At 52.2% G+C, this 9,895-nt stretch overlaps 1 protein-coding gene across 1 annotated transcript; it reads left to right on the top strand.

The window, feature by feature from the left end:
- Positions 1 to 1,241: 1,241 nt before the first annotated feature.
- CRYBA4 (crystallin beta A4) lies at positions 1,242 to 6,079 on the top strand. The gene is made up of 6 exons (XM_041003737.1): positions 1,242 to 1,343; positions 1,828 to 1,878; positions 2,187 to 2,305; positions 3,789 to 3,930; positions 5,061 to 5,203; positions 5,923 to 6,079. Exons 1-6 carry the CDS (start codon positions 1,323 to 1,325, stop codon positions 6,068 to 6,070), a joined length of 624 nt encoding a protein of 207 aa, XP_040859671.1. The 5' UTR covers positions 1,242 to 1,322; the 3' UTR covers positions 6,071 to 6,079.
- The last annotated feature ends 3,816 nt before the right edge of the window (positions 6,080 to 9,895 follow it).

Here is a 9,895-nt window from a genome sequence, read left to right as displayed (position 1 = left end):
GAGGGTGGCATCTCTGGAATTCTCTCCACTTCTCGCATCCGTCAAGCAGGAATTGGGAATCCCAGGTTTTTAACACTTGCACTCATGCTTGAACCCCTACCCTCTAACGTGGGAAACTGGATGAAGCTCCTGCCTTCAGCCTGGTCCATCCTCGGCCATCGGAGAGTGAACCAATAGATGGAGAGAGAAAAGAGAGATCTTCCATCCATTGGATTGGACCCACACTATTTGCTATGCTGTGCCCATTTTACAAACAAGCCAACTGAGGCTCATAGCGATGAAGGTACACACTTGAAGTTACCAAGCAGGATCCAAAGCCAGGATGCTGGCTGGGAAAACTTCAGACTCCTGGTCCCTGTCCTGTCCAGAGAGAGCATCACAGAGCCGTCCTGAGAGCAGACTGGTTCCTGTGAGTCCCATGTGGAACTCGGCTATCCTCCAGGTCACCCAGGAAGGGCTGGTATCCCCGCAAGATCCCTGGCTCCTGGCCAGGCTTTTTCCTAAGCTTGGAACTGTGCCTCGCAGACCAGACGGAGGGACAGGTGCTGGGAGAGGCTGCTCATGGTGGATTTCCCAAGCTGTGGCTACCTGGCAGTTACACCACAGTTCGTAATATGCATTTATACCCAGCGGCTCCTTGATGTGCCCACTACCTCGTGGCTCCACCACCTGCAGGCCCTGGCACAGCCCACATCTCTTGTCTTGCTTCTGCCTGACTGGGCTGCCAGCATTTTCATGTTCTCACTGCCCCCTACACACACACACACACACACACACACACACACACACACACCATTTGCTTGGCCTACCACTGTTTACATCTCTATACAAATCTCTCTACCCTTCAGAGCCTGTTTTAAATGCCACCTTCTCCATGCAGCCCACCTTAGTTGCTCCAGCTGAACAACTGGACAAGAAAGGGACAAGGAGCAGATAATTGCTGAATCTTATTCATAAATACTCCATAGTGGGCATGTGTTTCAAAGCAAATAACAAGATGTTCTGTTTTTTTTTTTTCCAGGAAGGAGACTAAGGGTGGGGTGGGGATGACCTGCCCAGGGTCGTACAACAAGGAGGACACTCCATCTGCTGCATGCCACCTTGCTGGAATGAGAAGCCTCATGGCGCTGACTAAGGCAGACTTGCCACCTCTGGCTGTCTCTGTGGCTAAAGCCAGAGCTGCTGACGCCTCTGCCCTGGGTTTCTGCCAGGACTGCCTTTTGTGTCTGCAGCTCACTTGCTGAGTCGGGACTTTGTCTCCCAGGGGCCCTTCTCCTCTCCCTGCCTATAAGAGCCTGACCTCTGTGGGTCGCCGTTCTGACATGTTCTCTGGGCCCATCTCGGTAAGTCCCAGCTTTGGAGAAGAGGGGGAGGTGAAGGCTTGAAGTGAGCATCCGGGAAGGTGCGGGGAGTTCAGGGCATCTTGAACGTCAGCTTCCATCTTCACCAAAGGCTTGCAGGCTTCATAGAGCCAGATTGGCACCTGTTACCCTCATTGCCAAGCGAGGTGACCCTTGGGGTTCCTCAGGGTCCTTGTGGGATTCAGTGTTGCCTGTAAAAGCCACCCTTGACCTGGGGCACTTGGCATTCGCTGGAGTAATGCAGCCACCAGTGGCAGGTGCAGAACAAGTTTTCCCATGGTAACCAGAGCTGTGTTCAGGGTCAAGAGTACTGGGAATGAGGAATTTGGGAGATAATGACAGGCCAGGTGGCAAAGGGTTAGTCCCCTGGCCTGGTCACAGCTGGTCCCCACCTGCAATCCAGCCCTTTGCATCAAGGAGAAGAGAGAGGGCAGGAGGTGACCCTGTTTCTCGTCCTACGTTGCAGGAAGCAGCCAACATGACCCTGCAGTGTACCAAGTCAGCAGGACACTGGAAGGTAAGAAGAGGCGTGGGATGGGTGTGTTCAGGGAGCAGGGTGGGGATGGTGAAGGGCGTCCCCACCAACAGACACAGCTGATCCAGCTCCACTCAGTGCCTTCCTCAGCCCTCCGAATCATCAGAGCCCAGTTCATAGACTGTGCCACTGAGGCCCAAAGTCAAGAAAGCTTCATCTCTCTTATCCACCTGGTTATTGAAGGTGCCTGTGTTGGCATCCCTGCTTTGTCAGCCACTCTCCACACCAAAACCCCAACCCTGAACCCCCCATGGAACTCTGACTTGGGCCTCTGTCTCCTCTGGGTGCAGGTGGTGGTATGGGATGAAGAAGGCTTCCAGGGCAGGCGGCACGAGTTCACCGCGGAGTGTCCCAGTGTGCTGGAGCTTGGCTTTGAGACTGTCCGATCGCTCAAAGTGCTGAGTGGAGCGTGAGTCCCCGGTGCAGGGGGCGGGGGGAGCACCAAATGTTGGTGGGGTGTCTGGATACCTAGGGGAGGAGGTGGAGTAGGGGTGGGGATAGGAAAGAACCTGGAAAGGAGTGCTGTGGCCATATGTCTTCCCAGGCTTTGACGGTACTGAAGAGCTGAGTTAGGGAACCAGGACTGTCCTGTATGGTTGAGTAGGTTGTGCACTGCTCAATAGTAAGGGCTCACCATTCACATGGTCCTCCGCTCATGGGACTGGCAGCTTTGTGAGGTGTAAAGCCTTAGGATCAACTGTTGGCTCTGAGCCTTCCCTCTTGGGCATAAACTGACAGCCAGCAGCACTCGCCAAAACTAGGAGGTAAAAATAAACGCTATGTTTCATAAAAAGGTGCATTGATTTGTAGCTAAATATTATTGCCCATGACTCAAAGCATGATGTCTGATTTCTTCTTGTTAAGAGAGAGGGGGGTTGGGGAAGCAGAGAGAGATGTGAAGGACACCCTAATAATACATTTCAGCTGTGTAGCCCAGCACCCCCCAGCCAACATTTCTGCAAAGGTAGAAATAGTCTATGGCCTGCTGTGTGACCACTGAGGATTCTACCAGTAGCAAGCGTGGTTAAAAGACTATTTTTATCTTAGAGATTTCTTGATGGATTTGAAAGGCAACATGACAGAAAGAGAGAGAGGGGAAGAGAGAAGGAGATCTTCCATCTGCTGGTTCACTTCTGCAAATGGCTGCAATGGCCAGAGCTGGGCCAGGAAATTGGGAGTTTGAAGCTCCTTCTCTCATGTGGGTGGCTGGGAGGCCCAGGGTCTTGGAGCCATCTTCTGCTGCTTCCCCAGGTGCGGTAGGAAGGAGCGAGACTGGAAACAGAGCAGTTGGAACTTGATATGATGTCCCGATATGGGATCCTGGCATCCCAAGGGTCGGCTTGGTCCACTGTGCTGCAGTGCTGGTCCCAAGAACTTAATGTTAAAACAAATTGATTTTTAACCAGTTTATGTTGACATTTAATGAATTAAACACCTGGGACCAGTGACTATCATATTGAATAGAATGTTCTAGAAAGTTGGTGCTTGATGCTGTGCCTGTAAGTACCATCTAACCACCTTGGGGGTTTTTCATGTGTCTCACAACATGGTACATGTTCTTTCAGCTTGTGCTTGGTACAGGAAAAAAAAATGGGGCTCAGGCGGGGACAGTGGCTTGTGTTGGAAACACATCCAGCCAGAGGGAAGCCTCGGATTGGAAGTTGAGCAGCCAGGACTCCACCTGCTACTCCAAAAGGGGGTGCCGCCTTGACTCTGCACGGGGCCCTTGCCCCAGTCCAGACATCCTAAATGACTCCAGGCACAAGAAAGCACCACCCTCAACCCGGGAGGGACAGTCGCCTCCTCTCTCCCACCAGTGACGCCTGTGGGCTTGAACTCCGAGGGTGGGGTGGAGGAGGACCTTGCTTCTCACGCTCTGCCTTTTCCCGCAGGTGGGTGGGTTTTGAGCACGCTGGCTTCCAAGGACAGCAGTATGTGCTGGAGCGCGGCGAATACCCCTGCTGGGATGCCTGGAGTGGCAACACTGCCTACCCGGCCGAGCGCCTTAGCTCCTTCCGCCCAGTGGCCTGTGCGGTGAGTCCTCCTCTACCTATCCAGGGAGCTCCAGTGTCCCTCCGGTGGACACAGCAGGAGCCAGATGTGCAGAGCACAGCTGAGCGCTAGGGGAAGGCAGGGCTGCCTGCTGGTTGTCGCGGTTCCTGCGGCTGTGGGTCCACAGGCTGCTTGTGGAGGCAGCGGGTGGCGGGTGCCCTCACTGGCTCTTGTACGGGAAAGCCCTGAGTGTCAGAGGGGGCTGTGGAAGCTTATTCTTGCCACACATTTTGTTGGTGTAGGATGACATAAGGCACCCTATTACCCACTTGAAGTTCAGAGGAGAAGGTGATGGGCTGAGAAAAATAAATCGCCCATAGTCACAGCCCGGGCTCAGAAAGCTGTCCCACAGTGGAGGTCTCCCCTGCATCCATTCTACTATGGTCCATGCCAGTGTCTAGCTTGCAGAGGAGGGAGGGAAGTAGAGAGAGGGGGAGAGAGGAGAGAGAGATCTTGCATCCTCTGGTTCATTTCCAGACAGTTGCATCAGATGAAGCCAGGAGCTAAGAGCTCCATCCCAGTCTGTCAAGTGGGGTGTCAGAAACTCAAGCATGAGCTTTAGCAGGGACCCCAGCCAAAGCCAAGCAGCTGGGACTGGAACTGGCACTCTATACTGGATACTATGGTTGCAGACACATTAGCAGGAAGCTGGCGTGGAAGCAGAGCTGGGAGTGGAGCCCACGCACTCCAGTCTGGGATGTGGTTATCGACACCTTAACTCACTGTGCCACAATACCTGCCCCCATCAGCACTGGCACTCAGACGTTGGCACCTGCTTCCTATCCTGGTGCAATCCCCCATTTGCCAGCTGCCACTCTCTTTTCTACTGCTGGACATTCAGGGTGATTCTCACAGTATTGATTTGATGATGGTGATGACTGATTCTTATCTTGGCATACATTCCTATAAAGAGTATTTTGCCAAATGCAAACCGGTTCCCTCTTTCTGGTTGCTGCTGCATTATGATCCGTCTAAAAGGCTTGCAAAGAAAGAAGGTGTGGGGGACAAAGATCCTGGGCGGGCGGGGTGTGTGTGTGTGTGTGTGTGTGTGGTGACCTGCAGCGGTTCCCACCACAACACCTGGTGACCTAGGCTGCTCCCTGCACCTGCAGAACCACCGTGACTCTAGGCTGACCATCTTTGAACATGAGAACTTCCTGGGCAGGAAAGGAGAACTGAGTGATGACTACCCCTCTCTCCAGGCCATGGGCTGGGATAGCAACGAGGTGGGCTCCTTCCATGTTCACTCTGGCGCGTAAGTACCCCCGCAGGATCTGCCTCTGTGGCTTTTGTGTGATGCCCACTGTGGGGTTGCAATGGCCAGAAGCCCAGTTGAAGCCTGAAGGATATCGATTGGCACCTGGAATGCCATCAGGCACAGCTGGATCCGGGAGCCTGCCTCAGGATAGATGCATTTTTACAATGCACGAACCAAGGTGGCAGCTTCAAGGCCAGGAGAGCGGGAAGTTTCTCCTTCCTCTTTAGGGTTCCATCAAAGATTTCAGGACAGGCTCTCATGGGTTCAACACACGGGTCAGGCGCCCCATGCTGAACTCATCACTGTGCCCACAGGAATGAGGCTTTCTGATTGGCTAAGCCTGGTCATGTGCTCATTGCTAGCGACAGTCCCATTTCCTCCTTGTCTGAGAAAGGAAGGGGTGACAGTCTGTGAGGCCAGAAGAGGGGAATCGGACAGCTTGGCCATAGAGAGGCAGGTGGAGAAAATTTAGGAGCAGATCTGGGGGTGGTGGGGGAGGTGCTTGTGAAGGGGTGACCTAGCCAGGACTGAAGGACAGGTACAACGTGGACAACAACAGTGCCTGGAAGGGTGTTCCTGGCAGAAGGAGGTGTCAGGGGAGAGGATGGGGCACTGAGGAAGGCTGGGAGGTCTGGGGTGTGCCTGTGGCTTGAGCCGCTTTGTCCCTGGTCGGTAGACCACGTGCGTAACAACTGCCTGTCTCTTTCCTGCTGCAGTTGGGTGTGCTCCCAGTACCCTGGCTACCGGGGTTTTCAGTACGTGCTGGAGTGTGACCACCACTCGGGCGATTACAAGCATTTCCGGGAGTGGGGCTCTCATGCCCAGACCTTCCAGGTGCAGAGTGTCCGCAGGATCCAGCAGTGAGCGGAGGTGGAGGAGGTGTGTGCTTGCTGGGCTGGAGTCCAGCAGCTCCCTGATCTGGCCTCTCCGCTGGTCCCCTGCGTGAACTCAGCACCTCTCCCTGGTGAGCTGGTCCAAGCACAGTCAGCACAGAACACTAATAAAGACAAGATGGTCTACTATTAGTTGTGCTTTTTTGGTGGGGAGGGGGTTTCTTCATCATCTTTTCCAAGAATCTGTTTTTAACGGTATACTTTTTTCTTCTCTACCATTTGTATTTTATTTCCAATTTTTTTTCCTTTTAACTTTCATATTTCCTTCTCTTTACTTCACATTTAGTTTATTCTTAGTTTTCTAGCTTTTTAAAGCAGACTCTGGGGTCATTAATTCTAGAATTCTCTCTCTCCTGCACCCTCTCTTATTCCCCAAACTAGACACATACAGCTACAAATTTTCCTCCAAGCACAGCTTTAGCTGCATCTGACAAATTTTGACTTGATGTATCTTCATTATCATTTCCAGAAGTTTCTGACTTCTCCTACAACTTTTTCTTCCGATCCCTGAGTGATATAAAGGTGTGTTAGATAAATTCCAAATGCCTTGAAATCTTCTATATATTTTACAGCTATTGATAGTCCAGCCCACAGCATCAGAGGAGATGTCTGTCTTCTGAAATGAATTGAGGGGCCCAGCGGGGTGGCCTAGCAACTAAAGTACTCGCCTTGAACGTGCCGGGATCCGATAGCGGTGCTGGTTCTGGTCCCGGCAGCCCCACTTCCCATCCAGCTCCCTCTTTGAGGCCTGGGAAGGTAGTTGAGGATGGCCCAAAGCCTTGGGACCCTGTCCCAGGTGGGAGACCTGGAGGAGGTTCCTGGCTTTGGGCTTCAGATCGGCACAGCACGGTACCAGCTGTTGTGGTCATTTGGGGAGTGAGTTATGGAAGGAAGATCTTCCTCTCTATCTCTCCTCCTCTCTGTATATCTGACTTTGCAAAAAAGAGAGAGAGAGAGGCCCATGCTGTTGACAGTCTAAATGACCATGACTCTTTCCCTCCACCCCTCCCCTCTAGATTCTCTCCTGGCTCTGTATTGTGTAGCGTTTCTGATTCTCTCTTAACGAGCTCCATGGGTCTTTTTTCCGGACGCTCTTGGTCCATCCTCCTCTGTTTCCTCGCAGTCAGCTTGCAGCAGGAAGGGGCGGGCCCTGCGTGTCCACAGTCTGCGGGATGAGATAGCCTTATCTAGCTGAGGAAGCGGGTGGGTGGTGTTGGGCAGCATCTTTAACTCCTCATTGTCTCATCCTGTTGATCGCACGCTCACACAGCTCACTTGCAGCAGTTCACCAGGCGCGGGGGCAACAGGATGGTCAAGGACATGGGTGCTGGGAAAGCCAGAGCAGGGAATGGGGAGTCAGGGAGGCCCAAGGAGGCAATAGGAGTGGAACAGAGGGCAGGAAAAGTGCCCGGACTTCCCTTCTGAGCTCCACCCCCAAAATATCCACCTGCCTGTCCAACACCTTCATGTGTCTCTCCTCCACTTATATCTGAGTCCATTCTAAGCTGAAGCTTCTGCTTTCTAGATGGCTCAGACCCAACCTTTGGGATAACCCATATTTCACCTTTCCCTTTCACTCTGCTCCCATCAGAAAGCCCTAGGGGAGCTCTATAAATCCACCAAAAGCCCATGACTACCACCCTCCCCACCAGCTAATGAATGCACTGGTGGGAACAGCCTTCTCTCTCCTCTCTCACTTTGAATGTCTGTGCTTCCCTTGTTAGCCCTGAGCAGTCTATTCTCCCCACCCATCAGCCTATAATGCTGTCTCTCAAATAAAAATAAATGAATATTTAAAAAAAACTGTGCATATATGTGTGCATATATGTATTCATCTGACTGCAGCAGCTAAGGCTCCCATGTGAGTGTTATCTTTTGCTGTCCCAGGTACCTGAACAGGAGCTGGATGGGAAGCAGAGGAGCCCAGGATTAGAACCTGGCACTCCACCATGGGAGGCTGGTGTCCCAAGCAGTCGCTGAACCCACCCCCATCTCATCTCCTTTGTAACATGTTGGGAAATGACACCCAAGAAAGGACAGGAAATTGCCCAAGACCATGTGAGAAATCACAGTCAGAGATGAAGTTAGAGCCCAGCCCGGCTCATACATTAAATATTTATGAGACACCCACTGTGCCCCCAAGCACCAAAACAGTTTCGTGAGTTTTGACGGATATCAAGACAGAAATCAACCAATTCCTGTCCCGAGGGCCGTGCATTCCAGCCCCTGGAACGTCAAGGTTGACATTCCCCATGTTCCACAGCTGTTGTTGTTACATAGTCCCTGGGAGAAGAAGGTTTTCAAGTGCCACAGGCATGGAAACTGCAAGACTTCTCAGAGTCTGCAACAATGTAGTGCATTGTAACAATCAGCTGGGGGATCCAGAGCACTTGGACCTGTCGCCCTTTTAGGACGAAGCAACAGCTATTCCCCTCCCTCATGCCACCTGCCTCCTCTCTGCATGAAGCATCTTATATATGGAACATCAGATGGGTTATGCCAGCAATAGCCATTCACATCATAGTATGAATTACTTTCCTAAAAGCCTTTAAGAAACGGATTGTGGACCTAGTGCATTAACCTAGTGGTTAAAGTCTTTGCCTTGCACCCACCAGGATCCCATATGGGTGCCGGTTTGAATCCTGGCTGCCTCACTTCCCTTCCAGCTCCCTGCTTGTGGCCTAAAGCTTTGGGACCCTGTACCCACATGGGAGACCCAGAAGAAGCTCCTGGCTCTTGGCTTCAGATCGGGTCAGCTTCGGCTTTGTGGCTATTTGGGAAGTGAACCAGTGGATGGAGGATCTTTCTCTATCTCTCCTTCTCTCTGTTAATCTGACTTTCCAATAAAAAATAAATACATCTTAAAAAAAAAAAAAGAAATGGATTGTATGGTGTGGTAGTTCAATAGGCCAAATCCCCCCACTGCCTGCCAGCATTAGCATCCTCTATGGGCACTGGTTTGTGTCATGGCTGCTCCACTTCCCATCCAGCTCCCCACTTGCGGCCTGAGAAAACAGTGGAGGACGGCTCCTGGCTCCCCGCTCAGCTCTGGCCACTGTGGTCATTTGGGAAGCAGACAGGCAGATGGCGGCTCCCTTTTTTCTGTCTGTCCGGGTCACTGTGAGCCATGGGCCTTGGGAAGACATGTGGGTGACCACAATTGTGAGAGATACTTGCAGGAAGCCAGGGGTCCAAGCACTTGGGCCGTCCTCTGCTCCAGGTGTGTTAGCAGGGAGCTGGATCAGAAGCAGAGCAGCTGGGATTCGAACCTGCATCTACTATGGGAGACTGACTTATGAAAAATCGAGTGGCACATTATACGTGCCCAGGCCCAGGACCTACCCAAGCTTCTTAGTGATTCTAGCATGGATGGTACAGTTTGTATGACTGCCTCTTTGCAGGGCTACCTTCTGTGCCAAGTCCCTCTCTCCGGCCTATCTTGCATAGTAATGACGGTGACATGTTGACCTCCTGTGATGTCACTCAAATCTTCCAGTCACTCCTTATTGCTGTTATCTTCCCATTCAAACCCACCAGGAACAGGAGGCTCCGAGACTCAGAGATATCAGGCAGCTTGCCTGAAGCCACACAGCCTACCAGGACCTGCAGTCCACTGTGGGTCATTTCCAGTCTTGGGCGTATTAATGAGCTATGTGGTGCACACGGGGTTTACCAGCAGTCTGCTGCCGAGGGCGTGTCTTGCCTAAAAGGAGATATAAAAGGGGGCAAGGTTGTGGAGTGGCCATGAAGATGTGGTTGGGGACAGCTGCTTTGTTTCTGTGCAGCTTCTTGCAAA

This window comes from Ochotona curzoniae, unplaced genomic scaffold, assembly GCF_017591425.1.
Source record: "Ochotona curzoniae isolate NIBS_2020 unplaced genomic scaffold, NIBS_Ocur_1.0 scaffold_274, whole genome shotgun sequence".
Taxonomy (NCBI): domain Eukaryota; kingdom Metazoa; phylum Chordata; class Mammalia; order Lagomorpha; family Ochotonidae; genus Ochotona; species Ochotona curzoniae.
The sequence above is the reverse complement of the archived record's forward strand: the minus strand, read 5'-3'. Positions and strand labels throughout refer to the sequence as shown.

Bases quoted from the DNA above. Each gene is read 5' to 3' on its own strand.
- CRYBA4 (XM_041003737.1), top strand. From the start codon at position 1,323: ATGTTCTCTGGGCCCATCTCG. The intron at 1,344-1,827 runs GTAAGTCCCAGC...CCTACGTTGCAG, and splicing joins TGTTCTCTGGGCCCATCTCG to GAAGCAGCCAACATGACCCT. The intron at 3,931-5,060 runs GTGAGTCCTCCT...CTGCACCTGCAG, and splicing joins TCCGCCCAGTGGCCTGTGCG to AACCACCGTGACTCTAGGCT.